This window comes from Elephas maximus, chromosome 12 (genome assembly GCF_024166365.1).
Source record: "Elephas maximus indicus isolate mEleMax1 chromosome 12, mEleMax1 primary haplotype, whole genome shotgun sequence".
Lineage (NCBI taxonomy): Eukaryota > Metazoa > Chordata > Mammalia > Proboscidea > Elephantidae > Elephas > Elephas maximus.
Window position 1 is genome coordinate 37,617,644 of NC_064830.1, and position 18,159 is coordinate 37,635,802.

Consider the following 18,159-nt stretch of genomic DNA (forward strand, 5'->3'; position numbering starts at 1 on the left):
ACCTATCTTTCTTTGCCCATTTTTCCCCTCTTCCTAGAATGACCTTTCTCCTTTATCTGCTTGACAAAATTCTATGTATCATCAAGATCCATTTCAACCTTTTCCATGAGAACTTTCCTGGTCCACATCCTTTCCTGTTTTAAACTCTCACAGTATTTTACCTTTCATGAAACATACATTCCACCTTTGATGGGTAGATGGAGAGATATTCAGGGACTGCATTTTACTGATCTTTGTCTCCTCCACAGAGCCTTTGCACAGTGCTTAGAACACTGAGCTGTTTAATGAATGTTCATTGAATTGGATGGGTCTCTCTGCCTCCATTCTCCTCACCATAAACTTATTTGAATAATCATCTAAAAATAATGACACTTAGTTTCTAGCAACATTATAGATTATAAAACTCTTTCACATCTATTACTTCAATTGATTGCAAGGCAGGCAGGGTGGATATTATCCCCAATTTACATGCCAGAAAACTGAGGCTCACATAGGGCAAATAATTTTCCAAAACTATAAGCAAGTAAGAAATGTAGCCATTCATCAAATCCAGAGAAGTATCCTGGTATACATTAGAAGACCAAAGAAGGAAGAAAGCAGTCTAAGTCCCCTAAAGGATCCCTCCTTCTAACAGTATTGAACATGGTGAAGACATTCTAAGGCAGCCAGGGGCACATCATGTGAGGAACACTAGTCTTGGAGCTGAGCAGGGGGCACTGTGGTAGCTACATGATCAGTTTGATTTGGGTGCTATTTTTCCTCCTTTTAGCCCCAGGTATACCCACTGCCGTTAAGTCAATTCCGACTCATAGCAAGCCTATAGGACAGAGTGGAACTGCCCGATAGAGTTTCCAAGGAGCGCCTGGCAGATTCTAACTGCCGACCTCTTGGTTAACAGCCGTAGCACTTAACTACTACACCACCAGAGTTTCCAGCCCCAGGTATAGATATCTTCATATGAGTATCAGGAACCCATCCTGATACTGTCCCTTACTTCCCTGCACTGTCCCTTACTTCTCAAATTAAACCAGAATTCCAAGTCTCCTTTCAGCTTGAGCATTCAGCAGCTTCTTCTTGTTTCTACTTCATCAGGAAAACTCTTGGAGAACTACACCAGGAACCATTCATGTGGTACCCTGTGATCTGAGACTAATTCTCACCCTTCTCCCACCCTTAGAACTGACCGCTCATTTACCTGTTGTTTCACCTATCGATCCATCCACACCCTCCACACCATCCATCCATCCATCCATCCATCCATCCATCCATCCATCCATCCATCCATCCATCCATCCATCCAACCATCCATCCATCCATCCATCCATCCATCCATCCATCCATCCATCCATCCATCCATCCATCCATCCATCCATCCATCCATCCATCCATCCATCCATCCATCCATCCATCCATCCATCCATCCATCCATCCATCCATCCATCCATCCATCCATCCATCCATCCATCCATCCATCCATCCATCCATCCATCCATCCATCCATCCATCCATTATCCAACAGATTTTCCTTGAATGCCAGGCCCACGCACTACCATGCATTCTACTTCACTCAGACTTTTTCTGCTTCCTCAATTCCAGACAGAAGAAACCTGCTAAAGCACCAATAGACTAATGTATTTCCTTTCCAGGTAATGCTTGAGTGTTTTAACAGTGGGCTTCACCAAGGAACATGAAGGCTTTACAAAAGAACGGTGGAGGTTAAAGGTATCTTTGGATAAAAAGAGTCTTTTCCAAACAGATATCATACAGGACTGGTGGGAGGTGAGGGGGGTAATCTTCAATTTCTTATTCCCTTTGTTCTTCAATGCCATTGAAGGGAATGTGCTATTTTTATGTGTCACCTTCCCAATGGAATTAGTGACAGTTGTGTTGCACAGGTTCTTTGCAGCTTTTGCTTACTAGGGCTCAGCTTGGATACTATCATTGGATGTTGTCCATTTTTAAAGTTAGGGTTTGAGATGAGTGGATGTGACAAGGAAAGCCCTTGAGTTTTACTTATCCTTGGGATTATTAGATAGTAGGTTTGGAAAAATCAGGAAATTCAAGAGCATAAAAGTGTGTTTTGTCCCAGAAATGTTAGGAATTCGTGACCCCATCCCTCCTCTCCTACCCTCCTTTCTCCTGAATAAAGCCTGGCGGAGCTGCAGGGAGACTTCTGGGGTTCCTATTGCCATGAAGCCCTGGGGGCTAGTCTACCTGGCCATCCTTTCCCCATTCCTGGCAGGCTGAATGATATAAATGGCCTGTTGGTTTATCTCAGAGCCCAGGAGAGAGCCTTGCCTGGCAAAGGCAGGTTGGCTGTTGAGAGAGAGATTGTGCAGCACATGAAGACAAGGTGGGCACTCCTTGGGATCAAATTATGTGAAAACCTTTGTGAATAGCTTGGCCAATGCAATCCCTGAGACCCATCAGTTACTGCCCTTTGAAGTGGTAAAATATTTCTCCCTACACATTCACTCTTTCCCCTTTTACTCTGTCACTTAGACCACAGTGTATGTTCTTCTAGAGATTTTGAAATGCCAGAATATTTGAATCCATGTCCTCATATCGCTATCTTTCAATGCGAATAAGCCACATTGAGGGGTATGGTACCACGTACAGAATTCATTTATTTGTGTCCACCCCCCCCGCCCCAAGTTTAGCAAAATAACAGATGATACTTTTGTTCAACTTGCAAAAGTATAGTTTCCCAGAGTTCAGAGACCTTTACAGCCCTGGTGTCAGCTTCAGTGCAGATCCGGTTTCTGTGGGCTTTTGCTTCTACTTAGCTGCCTGCTGCAGGGCTGGCTCTCTGCCCAGCTGTAACATGTGTCGGTCAAGGGACTCCTAGCCATTCACCTCATTTCTGAAAGCCTTCCTCAATGTATGGTTGTATCGACACAAATGGTTTGAATTATTTTCCCAACGATGTGAAAACTTAATTGAGTCAGAAGAATAAATGAGAACTACTTGAAAAAAAAATTAGAAGGTAATAATAAGTTCTCCTGTGGCAACCTTGATATAGGGGCTTATGTCGCTAGCTGTGGCTGATTGCAGCTTTTTCAGTAACTCAGTGATATATCTCAGAAACATGTGGTATTTTTGAATGGACAGGTCAATCAATCTTCCAGATTCAGCGATGAATTTTTCATAGTAATCCCAGAACTGGTCTGAAAAATCCTGTAGTTTATATCTGAATTGCTGGTGGTAATCAGAAACGATTTCCTTCATTGCCATAGCCCAGCTTTTAATTATACCCTGAGCAGTGGTAGAAAGCTCTGCAATCTTCTCCTTCCCTTTTCCATCTGCATCAGTAAGGATATTAAGATATTCCTGGAAATCTCTGAGCATAAATTGCTCTACTCGGCTTGAGAATTCAGAAGCAAAGTCAGCAGCACTACCAGTATATCTGGAAGGCAAGTCCGTGAGGATGACTACTAGGTTCTTGGTCAGGTTAATCATCTTTTCTTCAAGTTCATAATATTTCACTGTCCAGCCAACCATACTCGGATCAAAATACTCTTCCCGAAGAGCCTTTATATACTGGTGGAGCTTCTGTAACTTTTGAGAAACTTCCTGATATTCATTTTGAACAAGCTCATTAAACTTACTAGGTTCAAAATACAGGTTTTCTTTCAGGAATCTAAAAACATATGAAATACATTTATTGAAAATTGTGTAGACCTTATGTTGGATATCATTAATTAGATAAGTAAATTTCTTCTCCTTTAGGTGGTTTATTTCATTTTCTATCTCTTGGAAAATGCTTTGTAAAAATCTCTGAAGGTAATTTAGCATCTCTGTACTCTTGATAGACTGAAGGTCATTAAATACTCTTTGGGTCTCTTGTAATAAAGAGCTTAACAGTTTTCTAATCTCTGGGAACACATCAATTAGTTTATAGCTTCTTGAATTAAAAGGAAATTTAATCTTCAGGTCCTTGATAAACTCATAGTTCTCCACTAGGTCTTGGAAATAGGAAACCAGTATTTCTAACCCACTTTGGATTTTCGAGTTTACCTGCAACAGTACCTTTCCTACTTCCCTTATGATCATAGCGTAGAGTTCATCTCCAGTATATGTCCCAGCTTTCCCCGGGAGCTGGAATCTGGTGACCTTCAAGAATTCAATTAGTGAGTCAATTAGATGCTTAACTGTACTTTGGTGTTCTTGAATTACTTGTACTGAGCCATCATACACCGTATCCTTGAGTCTCTGGAAATCCGCGTGGCTCTCCTGATCCAACAGTTCCTGGTACAGATTCTGGCCCCTGTCCTTCCACTGCTGGTAGGTTCTAGTGGTGCTGCTGGTTGCTCTCCGGAGCCTCATTTCCACCTCATCAATTCGCTTCACAGCCCCTTGATAGGCCCGCTCAGCACCATTCTGCAGGCTTCTTCTTAGTCGTGAGGATACATCTCTCAGGTCTAGTCCTGTGTGCTCCCGGTGGTATGTGTTGACATAGTCATAAAGGGCCCTTGTGGCTTTGGGCACACTGTCTTTGAGAGAGCTTAGCAGTTGGGAAGTTGCCTCTTCTTCCCAGTTAACTTTGATCTGAATTTCATCATTAGACTCCTGGTACCTCCACTTAGTTTTGAATATGTTGAGTCTTTTATCTGGAGAGGACTAAAATCAACAAAAAAGAATGAAAAAAATATGTTTTCAATTACCCTGATTACATAATATACTGCACTAAAACTTCATTAGCAGTTAAAAGTAAAGATCAGAGGTTCATTCATATTCTGAAGGAAATTTATCTTTCATATGTCAGTTCATGTGTTTGTTTTTTGATTAAACAAGTTCACTGTTGTTAGTTCCTCTTTATCACATGCCCCAGAAAGGATGAAAAAACTATGCATGGCATTTACATGGTGACACTTAGATTAAGGCCCTCCTAGTCCTGAAAATTAGAAGAAGAAGAGAAGGAGGAGGGGAAGGAGGAGGCAGGAAAATACAAATTCAACGGGACAAAATGTAGCAAAAAAGGAACAAGTCCAAAGCCAATCTAGCAGACTCCTAGAACACAAACACCAGAAGCCATCTATTCTCCAAGTCTATGACAAACTTTAACAATAGAACCTGTTTCTGTCTTCGCCTCTGTTAATGGCATCTTTGATTTGGCTGTGACAGAGCTTGTGAACTACAGGAGAGAAATTTGGCATATCTCATCTAACAATTCTATCGTAGGGAAGAATTTTTAAGCCTTAAATACTCCAGAAACAATGGTTTGAAAAATCTACTCTGCATAAGGCAGAGTATGCCCATGATTTAGGTGATGAGACACAACCTCACCTTTCTAGATTTGCCCGAAAGCAATAATCGGTGATGTAATATGTGCATCTAATTGTTAAAATCAACAGAAGGCTCATTGTAATAATTTCTGGAGAAGAGTTCCTCAGACAGAAAGTCCAAGCCACTCACTGTCTTTCACCTAGTTTTAGAATGCCCTGAGAGAATACTTTGTACAGAATTAAATTTATACACCCAAACTCTCTATTGGCTCTTGGGATATACAGCCCATTAGCTGGGACTCACCTGTGGGTAGTAGTAGAAGTCCCATTTAAAAGCATCGTTATCTTCTCCCGAGTCTATAACCACAGCACCTATGGCTGGGGAGGCTACTGAGGAGGAGAAGTTCTTCTCGATTACTTGGTAGCGAAGATGGACGTCAGTGAACCTTGGGCTGGAGATATCAAGGCGAATGTCTCCTTCCCACTTCCTGAAAGCAGACAAGCAGATGAGCTGTCATGAAAGGGGCACAAAGATGGCAAAAATCATAATGGGTTTTGAAAAAATATGAACTTTCAACAAAAGTTCCATACATAAGTCCTTGATATTTGCCATCTTCTTTATATTCTGCACTGAAGTCGCGGTGTGAAAATGTCCCTTGGGTCTTAGAGACTAACGTGCCGTCTTCAAACATGTGTGTTCCCAGAACTGTATAGAAGAGATTTTATATTTCATTAGACTTAATAACTGTAGGACATAGACACTTTCATTGTAAAAACTGGGAGGATTCCATCTTAACCAAGTACCTTATTTATGTGTTTGAAACATGTAATATGCAGGCTATAATTTTTTATAAATAGATAGGAGAGATTATACATCTTAAAATTATTACAAAAAATCGAATGTCTTTGTATCCACTCCTTGTGAATGTGAATAGGTTTTCCACGTACAGTTTTTATGTGTGAGGTATATATGTATCTCTTTCCCTGTTCTTTTAAATTTTGCTATAAAAAAAATGGTGCCTCTAATCATATTTAAATAAATATTTACTTAGCATTCTAAATGAGAACATACAGCATGTAGGAAAGGAGTCAGAACATTTACTTACTATTTAGATCATATTTCAGGAACTGTAGGGTTGAGCTGCATGTGGTATCCAGAAATGTTTCAAGGTGCTCTCCTTTGTTTTTCAAGCCAGCACTCCAAGTGGTATTATATAGGGGAGAGGCCACTTCAAAATGTGCAGTGACTGATCCAAAGGAAGGAATGAAAATTCCAGCAGGTACAGATAACTTAATGGAAGGAATCTCAATAGTCTGCTCAGGCACGGTGATTGTTGGCAAATCGAAGCCTGCAATCTTGTTGGCTGCCTTATTTAGATCCAAAACAGCACCGCCAACTGAAATACTCTTTGGAAGGGTGAACTGTGACACAATTAACTGAGATTCAGGCACGGTTACCTCAAAAAAGGGAACTGAGGATTCTTCTGGTTCATAATACTTTGTTAACACATCAACTTCGGGGAATTTTAGTTTGGGTAGTGCTGGCATGTTAAGGTCAAATGGTAAAGTACTTAACTTCTTGCTGATTTTTATTTCACTGAAGTCAAGCGTGTATGATGGAACCTGAAGATTTGTAAATGGGACTTGGAACATAGGAATGACAAGAACTGAGTTTGGATCATTTAGTTTCACTCCAGGGATAATGAACTCATTGGCCAGTTCTTGTACAGGGACAGAAAAATAATAGCCTTTGGGGTTTTTGGTGTACACAAGGGCTGTTGAAGCACGAATATACTGTCTTCTGCCAATGCTCGTGGTTACATCCAGCTTTAGGAGGTCCCATAAGCTCTTGTCATAAACGGGTAGGATGATTTCTTTGAGGAATGACAGGTGTCCCTCTACGGATCCTGCAATGTAAAGACGTGCCTCTTCTTGATCACTGGAGAGCTGTACATTGTTCTGGAGAGACCCGGAATGAAACTGGACCTCACTTTTCCAGCTGACCTTCTGGTTCCCAGTGTTAGCATTCAGGACTACTTCCTGGCCAAAGTAAGGGATATCAAGGAAGGAATTGGGCTGGCTTGCATTGACCTGAACAAAGGCTGATATTTTCCATGGGGAGAGTTCCAGAGTAGCTTTGCTTGTATGCTCTCCAGATGTTGAAAAGATGCTCTTGAGCTGTAAAAGGTTTTTTGTATTGTGTTCCCAGATGGCATATATGCGTCGGAGACTGGCTTCTCCAGCATAATTTTCTTTAACTTCAAAGTTCCAGATACCATCAACTTTGGACGCCCCTTGCAACTTCACTGAGGACCGAGTGCCCTTGGAATTCAAATATGTGTTGACCTCACTGGAAGCACTCCCTGAATATTCCTGTGAAAAGACTGAACCTTTGACATCTCCTTTGGTAGATGACTCAATGGAAAAGTAGGAGGTGAGGCCTTCTAAGCTGAGCTTGTGGTCAACTGCCCCTTTAGCAGTAGAGTACAGCTTGGGGCAATTGAAATCATATTTTAACTCAATGGCTGAAGAGACAGTAGGCTTTGACTTGGTATTTCCATTAAGTTCTTGCTTGAAATTCATTCCTAAAATTGGAATCTGGACTTTTGCAGTTGTTGTCACTGATGTTTCCATGTTCTTCTTGGTTAAGCTAATGGTACTGTCATGACTGCCTTCCACAAATTTGTTACTCAGAGACAAAGCTGTGGCTAACTTCAACCCTCTTTTCCTCATCAAACTTGAGGAGCCCTCTAATTTGTACTGTAGTGCATAAATGAATGAAGAAGAGGAGGAAAAGAAACGAGCAACAATATCTGACCGATTATAAAGTCCACCATTGGTATTCAGTGTGATGATGCTTGATTTAAAAGAAAAATCATAGGTAATATTGCCCATGGCTGGAATAAAAATGTTGTTTGAGGTTCTTGGTAGCTTGAAATCTGGAAGGGAAAGTTTGCGAATACTCCTAGGGACATCATAGGATTTGGTAAGAAAATCTAATGCATTGTCTCTGCCTTTCTCAAAATGCTTGTTGAAGGATATGATGTTCTGACTGATAAACTCATAAAACACATTCAAAGGAATTGGGATGGAATGTCTCTCTTTGTTTTTCTTATACTGAGCATCTATACTTAAATCAAATGATTGCTTTGTTGTTCTCAAGAATTCCTTCAAGCCTGTTCTTTCCCATAAGGAGAAGTTTTTCAGCTGGGGAGTTGTGAGTGTTGTATAAGGTAGAGTCATTTCAGGAATTGTTAACGGGGCGTTTAAGAAATCCAGGTTGGCTTCTCCATTCATTCCTATGTGGGCTTCCATGCTATTCTCATTGTTTGCAGCAGAGAAATTTTGATTGTACTTATACTGATTGAACCTGGCATTGGCTTGCCAACTTGCCTGCTGGACATTAGGACTCAGAAGCAATGCATAGTTATTCAGAAAGTCTACCTTCCCTGTTAACCTTAATGGAAAACTAACTTTCAAATTCCCTTCATTGTTTGTGGATGCAGTTATCTCAAAAGGCTGTGCTGAAAATAAAAGAGAATTTTTCAGAGTTCCAATAACTTTTCCATTTAAACGAGCATCATGGTTGCCAGTTACCTCGGCCTTCATATCTCCCAACAATGCTGTGCCTTTGGCAGTTACAACGCTATGGCCTACGTGCTGGGATTCAATTTGTGACTGGATTTCAAATTTAGAAAAGTTGAGGAAGCCAGACTCACAAATCAAGTTTTGGTTAACTCTTAGATGTTTACAGTTGATCTTATTGGACAATCCAAAGGAAGCAATGGGTCCTTCCACAGTGAAGCTAATTCGTGATTCATGTGTTCCCTCATCGGAGAATTTGGGGCAGGCCCATTTCCATGACCCTGTTCCAGAAGAAGTCCATGTTATGCGTCCAGCTTCCAACAGTGTCTTCATTTCATTGCGCAGGTCAGCCTGACTGGAAAAGTCCAGTTTGGGGATGTTCAATTTGTGGGAGTACTTCGTGTTGCTGTCCAGGGTAAGCTGTTGGTTTATCTTGAGAAGTACACTGTTACTAAGCTCCAGTGTATTTTTTTCTGTGTGTAAACTTGTCATTGTATCTGACTGTCCCTCAACAGCCTTCCCAGAAAACAGCACTTGACTCGCATGCTCTGTTTTCAGGTACTTGCTGGAGAGTTTCACAGATTCCTTCACAACCATTGGCTCGATCTCAGAGCCTGACAGTTGTGCATTTGCTTGAAAATCAAAATTGAGAACTTCTAATTTGGATTCTCCTTTGGCAGTGAAGGAAGCCACAATCTCTGCCTTGTTCACTGAAGTGGTGACATTCTGAATGCTAGCATTTGTGTCTAGAGTGAAAAGTGGAGACTGGATTTTCAAAATACCATACAGCTTGCCAAAAGTGGGTACTTGAATTGTGTGTGAGATGTGGGGAAGCTGGAATTCTGGTATGTGTAGGTTGGGAGCATCAAAATCCTTAAGGTTGAGATTTGGGATTACGAATTCAGGAATTGTGAATTCTGGTAAATAGAAGTCTGGTAGAGCGATTCTAGCAAGAAAGGTGTCATTCACTTTCAGATCCCTTAAGTACACTTCTGGAACAGGCCACTGCAGCTCACTGTTCAGCATTTGGTCAATGGTTCTGATGAGCTTTACTTTAATTTCTACCAAGTCAATCGTAAATGAAGAAATGTGAAAGGTATTGAGGACAGTAAATTCTGGTGTGGTAAACCTGGATGGGATTTTTATATCTTTCAATGTTTTGAAGTTTATCTCAACTGATGGAATTCTCAAATCTGTCAGAGGGACTATGAAGTCAGGAGTCTGAAATGTAGCTCCTTTAAGAGCACGAAGACTCACTTCAAAGGCAGGCATGGTCCCCAACATGGTCTGGATTTCAGGAACGGTGAACCCCTGTTCTACCAGTCTTTTCAGCTTTTCAGCCCAGTCTTGGATAGAATACTGTTCTGCAAAGTCAGTAAGGTTCTTAGCAGCAAGAATCCACCAATCAGAAATGTAAGTGACAAGGGTACTATAAACCTGGCTTATCAGAGACAGGCATCTCTGGAGTTCCTGCTGAATGTCCATCTGATATATTCTGTCTCGTATATCTTCTAGGGTCTCTTGCAATTTGCCTTTCATGTAAATTAAAGATGCTGAACTGAAAGCATCTTGTAGCCAATCGAGGAGAAAGGTTATTTTGGCATCCTTTAGGTCTTCCAGATAGACTGAGATCACTGCTTTGACCTTCTCTATAAACAATTTTAAGGCTCTAGCTTTCTGTGGTAGCTCCAGAGCCTGAATTTCATGATTGATTTTCTGAGTCAGCTCACGGATTTTGTTATTGGTTTCATCCACAAACTGGTTGTAATCAAATGACCTTAATTTCTTTACTAATATGTCAAGGAATCTGTTTACTTCTTCTATAAAATTTTCAAAATTCAATACTTTAAGCTTTTTGACATTATCATCAACATACTCAACCAATTTCTCAAAGTAAGCTTTTATCTCAACTCGTTTTAGGGCGTTGCTTAGCCTTTGAAGAGTTTCCTTCAACTTATATTGGTGGACCAACTCTACTGATTTATCTATTAAAACCTGAATTTGTTGGTCTACTTCGTACTTTTTAATTAGCTCACGGACTTTAGCTGTAAAAGCATTGATGATCTCAGCTACTTCAAAATCTTCAATAAGATTTATAACAAAGTATTTGACATGCTCAATAATGTCCTTTATTCTTTGAATTGGAATTGTAGTTCTTAAGGGATCTAAAAGCACTCTGATATCAATAATCTCAACCTGTTGTTTTAACTTTTCAGCAAGGTTCTGGATGTCTATATTCTGAATCTGTGTCCTGAGCTCTTGCAATTTTTCTTGTATCTGGATTCTGATTTTATATTTAGTATCCACATTTTGAATCCAAGCTGCAGTACTACTTCCAGTTTTGTTAAAATCAATCTTTTCAACAAATAAATACAGATCATGGATTGTTTTTATTAAATTTACATGGATATGATAATGTTCATCAAGAATTTTTAATTTTTCAATGATTTGGTCAATAATCTTAGCAACGGCTAGTTTAAAATCATGTAGATCATAATTATCTTTAATATACTGATCAAATTGTATCACATATGTCTGTAGTTGAGATAGTTTTTCATTTAAGTTGATTTTGGCATTATCCAACATTATTTGTAGATCATTTGCTGTAATTTTGTAATTTTTTGTGAAAGCAGTTAGTTTCTTCTTGGCATTTGTAACTCGTGCCTCCCAATTAAATGCATTCAGATAGTCAGTAACTTGCTTTGGGACTTTGTCCAGGGATGCTTTGTATTTCCTTGCAAATTGATTAATATTGATGTGCTTCAATTCTCTCTGCATGCTTTCCAGAACAGCTATAATTGCTATTCGATTTCTCTCAAAATATTCTGGCAGAATTTTCAAGAATGGGAGGTTGATGATGTGCACATTTTGGTTCTTATCATACTTCACAGAAGCAACAATAGTGAATTCTTGGGGCTGGTCAGACACGTCTCTCATCCCTAAAGCATCAATGACATTGACTGGCTCACTGAGTAAAAATGGCACTTCAATTGGTGAGTCTAGCATGGTGATGTCAGCCAGGCCTCGTCCACTAAGCTCTATACCTACTTTGTCTTTAGTGTTGTAAGCATCAAAGTCCTGGTTGTATTCATTTTTGTTCAGTTGGGTCTTCAGTTTCCAGGTACCTGTCTGCTCAGTTGGAGTAAGCAGGGCACTGACTTTGTGATCAAGAGCAGTATCAATGCTTGTCTTATACACGAGATGGTGGCTTGTGGATCCTTTGTAATCATGAGAGAAAGTAAGGGCTAGGGGTTCTGCTTTTAACAGGAATTTGCTATATAGCTGCCCCAAGTGTTCCCCCCAGAGACCCAGTTTTCCATTGCCGTTCGTATGTGCATCAATGGTCATTGTAAATGGCGCCATTGTAGAGTGGAAAACATTGCTGAAATGCAATGAGTCTGAATTGTAGTTTGTACTGATGTCAATGGCTGAAGCCAGCCCAGCAAAGTCTGTGTTGAGCCGATGGTTAAACTCCACACCTTGAACCTTGGCCACTGTGTCTGCTTTGTAACTTGCTGATAAGTCAGCATAAGAAATGGTGTAGATGTGTTTTATCTCATTATTTTGGTAGGTTCCTTTTATGTTACCACCCACATTCAGCTTCAGGGGTTCTAGCCGTAACCTCCCACTATTGGTCAGATCCAGAGCTTTGTATTTCAGGTCATTGTTTAAAGTAGTTACAAGAGAATAGGGCTGGAGCTGTAAATTAAAATTTTGTTTATAAAACTTGTCAGAGCTATAAATGTTGTCAAGTTTTGAAGCAAAGTCTAGTGATAAGCCTGCAATGTTCAGACTGTTTGTGTAGTCAAGTTTCATTTCAGCGTATGACCCCATCATGTCATTTGAAAGCTTAAGTCCTTCTTGGTTGATTTTGAAGCTGAAGATGTTTTTGCTGTCAACACCCAGAATTATGGCCTGATAAGCACTGCCCAAGGATACCTCTGTGAGGGTGGCTTTTCCATCTAGATTGAGTTTTGCATTGTGTTCCCTGAAGCGGCCACTTGTTGTTAACTTCACTGAGGCTCCAGAGAGGCCAAGCCCCGCATTCAGCTCATTCTCCAGCACCAGTGGGCTATATCTGAAGTTGGTAGTTGCGCTGGTAGACATTCCATCTTGGCCGATCCTTAGTGTTGCCTTGTGAGCACCGCTGTTAATTTTGTCAGTGCCCAAGATGTCAGCATTTAATTCAAGACCATGGGAATTGAGTGATCCAGAAAGCAGGGTGAAGAACCTCAGTGCTTTGTAATCAGCCTGATACTCAGAACGAAGCAATGCGTTTTGCTTAGAGAAGGTCACATCCACCTTGTTGGAAGTGGCAAAGTCTTTGTACTTTCCAGTGGTGTCAGATTTCAGAGTCAGCTCATAGTTCTCATATTTCAGGGAAGCCGTATTTTTAAGGAGGCCACCTTGCAGATCAGAGGTGGAGGTGAAGGAGACTGCTCCATCTTTGTAACTTCCAGTTACCTGGTTAGTGCCCTGGAGGTAGGAGGAGTTAAACCTCAGGTTGGACTCTCCACTTAGCTGGCCTGTGTTAAGATCCCTCTGGTAAGACAGGCCAAAACTGCCTTTAGTATAGAATGAAGAGGCTCTGAACTGCCCATCCACTTTGACTTCCTTGATATACAAATGCTGTTTCTTTTTTGAGTCCAAGTGAACTAAAGCAGACATCTGTGGTCCCCAGGCACTAGCTGCCTCAAATATTAGTGAACATGTTGAGGCTGGACTATTTCCACTTTTTTCTACATGACTCAACTTGATATTTGAATCCAGAAATTTGTGGTGTAGAGATCCATCATATGATAATGTGAATGTGTTCCTATGGTTATACGTTGTTTCTCCTGATCCTACAAAAATGAAAAGGCATTGGTTAAATTAGTACATTTTCAGAATAATCTCTATGTTGAACATCTTTGAGTAATAAAGCCTCTTTTATCTGAGTCTGCCATGCAATAGTCTCTTCCATCTATACCACAAACATAAAATCTGATAGTAAAGGCATTCCTCCAGGAAGACTTCCCTGACCACCACAAACCTTGTTGGGTTCCTTTATCAAGTGCCTCCACTATACCTTATACATGTACACTATACCCTATCATAGTACCTCTCACACAGACTTATAGCTGCTGGTTTATCTGTCTGCTTTTTCTGCTGCTGCCTAGTGGAATACTTGATACATATTATGTGTTCAATAAATATTTCTATCGGTTAAATGTATGAATGAAAGAATGAATGAATGAAAAGGCTTCTAAGTAGCAAGAAAAATGTCTGTAAGAAAGCCGAAATCCTTTCCTCCCCGAGAAGGCTCTCCTATTAGAGAGTGCACTGGATTTTCCCTTGCACCCTTTAGCCAATTGTTGTCCTTCAGGATAAGGTCCTACAACCTGGCTCTTACTTCCCTTTCTAACCTCATCCCTCACTACAGTCTTCATAGAAATTCCTCCCGAAGCAGATTAGTCCTCTTCCTGGCCTTGCTTGGCCACATACGGTTCTACCTCAGCCCTGTGCCCACTGCCTACTTCAACATATTCCTGCCTAGAATGCCGGCCCCTTGAGACAGTCACTTTGCTACCCTAAGCCTCAGCTTCCTCATCTATAAAATGTATCTGATAATGCTTACATCAGAGTGTTGCTGATATGACTGTATGAGATAATACACGTAACTGTGCTTTTCAAAGTAAAAGGAAATATACAAATGGATGCTATTATCTCTATTGAGTGATCAAGAAGCATCTTCACTTCTCTGATCTAGAGCTAATAATATAGTTATTAAATATTAATTGGTGAAACCCGTAATACCTGAAGGGTCCAGAAAGACAAAGCCATGATCCTTGTGTTCTAAGAAGTGGCATTTGAACTGGAGAGACAGGACTAACTCCTATGAAGCAGGGGTGAGGGGGAGAGATAGCACCGAACTGGGAAACACAGCTCCTAAAAGCCACTGATATTGAGAGAAAGAATATTAGTGACGGTGGGTGGGCTCAACAAAGGCTTCAATGAGGAAGGAGCTGGGAATTGAGCACGATAAGAAGGTGAAGGCAGAAAAATAGTGAATATACCATGGACTGCCAAAAGAACGAACAAATCTGTCTTGGAAGAAGTACAATCAGAATGCTCCTTAGAAGCAAAGATGGCGAGACTATGTCTCACATACTTTGGACAAGTTATCAGGAAGGATCAGACCCTGGAGAAGGACATCATGCTTGGTAAAGACAGAGTCAACAAAAAAAGAGGAAGACCAGCCACGAGATGGATTGACACAGTAGCTGCAGCAATGGGCTCAAGCATAACAACGATTGTGAGGATGGCACAGGATGGGGTACTGTTTTGCTCTGTTGTACACCGAGTCACTATGAGTTGGAACTGACTCAGCTGCACCTAACAACAACAGAAGTGAAGAAGGAAGGAAATAGGGCAGTCTAGGTAGGGGGAGACATGGAAACAGGCTAAGGACTCCCCACGGAGAGCAATCTACAGAAAGCTCTGTTTTGGATAGTACGGGGTATAAATGTTAGTCACACAGAATAGGCCCAGATTATAAGGAGTGTCGGATGCCAGACAGAAGAGAAATAAGAACTGATGAGCTGGCAGAGGTATCTGAGCAAGACCTACAGGTTGTTAGGACTAGAGGTGATCTCAGAGACAATCTTGTCCATCGAGTTCTAAAACTGTGAACACCTAGAGGCTTACAATGATGCCAGATGCTTAGTCCAAGCAGGCCTCCAAACACCCTCAGCCAGAGTGTTTCTGCTTCAATCTGTTTTACAAATTGGGGTTTATACTAAGTTTTCATTTGACGAACTGGTTCTGCTATTCAAAATGTTTCAAAAATTTTGATTTAATCCAACCCTATCGTTGCAAACTTAGAGGAACTGAGATCCAGAGAGAAAAAGTAGCTTCCCAAGCCCTGCTAGCTGGTGTATAAAGTGGAACCTGGCCAACCTTTCAGATTTGTTCTTTTGAACTATGTCCCTAAGTACATCAGTGAGCTACCTGGAGATGAGTCCCAGGAACATGGAAACTGAGAGAAAACCTCTAGTCTTTTTTGTTTTGCTGAAAATCTGAACCAAAATGAAATAAACACATTCTTTTGATCCCTTTCCTTTGAAGGCTTTACCTTTAACTGACTATATGGTTCTGTGGAAATCGTCTAATCTCAATCTCATAATCTATATAAAAAGGATGATATTCTAATGCTTCAACCCCAAGAAAAACATATATGTCTATACCTACACGTAGCCCTGGTGGCACAGTGATTAAGAGCTCGGCTGCTACCCAAAAGGTCAGCAGTTTGAATCCACCAGCCACTCCTTAGAAACCCTAGGGGGCAGTTCTACTCTGTCCTATAGGGTCACTATGAGCCAGAATCGACTTGACAGCAATGGGTTTTTTGTTTGTTTTTATTTTCAAGCCCATATATTTCAAAATGCCAAATCTTGTAAACAAGGCAGATCATATATAATGAATTTTTTTTATTCCTTAGCAATGTAACTTTGAATCCCAACAAGAAGCTAAAAATAAATATTGGGCATTTTGTACTTTCCCGAAATTTCAATTTTTAAAGTAAGTTTGTGGAGTTTCTAATGGAAATTTTACATTTCTGTATCTATATGGCACCAGAACAATCGCGCTTTTCAAAACAGTCGACCTGAATAAGTTTAGGGGAGGGGATCAGTCAAATCTGGGACCTCAAGAATCAATGGCCTATTGAATTTTTTTTTAGTACCTTTCTGTATTTTCACTGCAACTAGCCTAGTGTCACTGGAAAACTTTAGATAAAGGAATGAGTCCATTTCCATTGGAAAAATAACAGCTGTGAAAATCTGGACAATTATCTGGCACTGAATTCAAACACTGTAAATGAGAGTTTTGTGTAACTCAGAATCTCTCCAAACTCTGTATGTTTCCTTGAGTTCTATGGATAAGAGAGTCAAGCCATTGCCCTTTTTCATTGAAAGATAGTAGTAGGAATGAAGGTGAATCGCTTCAGGTTTTCCTGAAAATATCTGGAGTGGCTGGTGGATTCGAACTGCCGACTTTTTGCTCAGCAGCCGAGCTCTTGCCTACTGTGTCACCAGGGTGCTAATGCCTGGTTGGTTTATATTAATTAATCAGGATGGTCATGCTGAACATTTACAATGTGGTTGCACAGAGCAAGGCAAGAGTAGGGCAGAGAAGAGGATACGTAAGCTCCAGTCTGTGCTGCAGCACCTGGGCCCAGCCAGGAATGGCTCACCTTGTACGCTGTAGGAGAACAGGTCTACCACAGAGCTGGCCTTCATGTAGTACTGGGCCTTCAGGCTCAAGTGATCTGTGCTGGTGTTGCCGCCAGTATAGGAGGCGGACCAGTTGTACACGTTGCTGTAGACATTTGTGGACAGGTCCAGGACACCCAAGAGAGGTACCCGCAGTGGATAAAACTTGGGAATGGTAAAAGAGGGAATTCGAAACTCTTGAGACGGCAGGTGGAATCCCACAGACTTGAGGTCAAGGGCTGGTGTCTGAACAGTCTCTAAGATCTTTAGATCTTTGGAGGATTTGCCACCAAAAGGCAAAGGAATCTCAATTTTCACACTGTTCTTGTTCAAGGTGTATTTGATCCGGCCATCACTAAAATGAACAGCAAAGACAATGTTCTCACAGTCAGACATCAGGGACTCAGAGTTTTCTGCCATCTGCTCTTCCAAGCAACACTGAACATGCCCCATTCTGAAACCCGCACTGTACTTTCTCTCTTGCTGCTCTCTATGCCTGGAATCCCTTTGCTGTCCCCTCTACCAGAAACACTGGTGGCGCAGGGGTTAAGTGCTATGGCTGCTAACCAAAAGGCCGGCAGTTTAAATCCACCAGGTTATACTTGGAAACTCTGTGGGACAGTTCTGGTCTGTCCTATAGGGTTGCTATGAGTCGGAATCAACTCGATGGCAGTGGGTTTGGTTTTGGGGTTTGCTTCCCTCTATCTGTCATAATCACTCAAATCCATTCACAGTCCTTCCAAGAGTACTTCTTACCATTACCAGCCCACTTAAGTCATAGTTAATCTCTTTCACTCTTACAGTCACATCGTCCCCTACACCTAACTCAGAAAGCATGACATAACTTTGCTTATATAATTAATATTTATTTGTCCATCTGTCAGTGTCCACACAAAGTAATATATCTGGAAGGAAGGACAATGCCTTAACCAGTTTCTATCTTTTCACTTTACAAAGCCTAGTATCTTTCATAAGGGGGACACTTGATAAATGTTTGCTAAACTCAACTGAGGCAACTTACTATGTGGAAGAAGTGCGGGAGTCAGTAAACTTGGGTTATAGTTTTTGCTTCCACTAATTGGTTATGCTATCTTAGT

At 40.9% G+C, this 18,159-nt stretch overlaps 1 protein-coding gene across 1 annotated transcript in view; it reads right to left on the bottom strand.

The window, feature by feature from the left end:
* Positions 1–2,979: 2,979 nt before the first annotated feature.
* Positions 2,980–18,159, bottom strand: part of APOB (apolipoprotein B) — a 57,678-nt gene continuing 42,498 nt past the window's right edge. The window contains exons 25-30 of the mRNA XM_049903983.1: positions 17,044–17,417; positions 6,907–13,654; positions 6,332–6,831; positions 5,817–5,931; positions 5,530–5,713; positions 2,980–4,620 (exon numbers count right to left, since the gene is read on the bottom strand). Coding sequence (XP_049759940.1) covers positions 2,980–4,620; positions 5,530–5,713; positions 5,817–5,931; positions 6,332–6,831; positions 6,907–13,654; positions 17,044–17,417 — 9,562 coding nt within the window. The remainder of the gene's footprint in view (positions 4,621–5,529; positions 5,714–5,816; positions 5,932–6,331; positions 6,832–6,906; positions 13,655–17,043; positions 17,418–18,159) is intronic.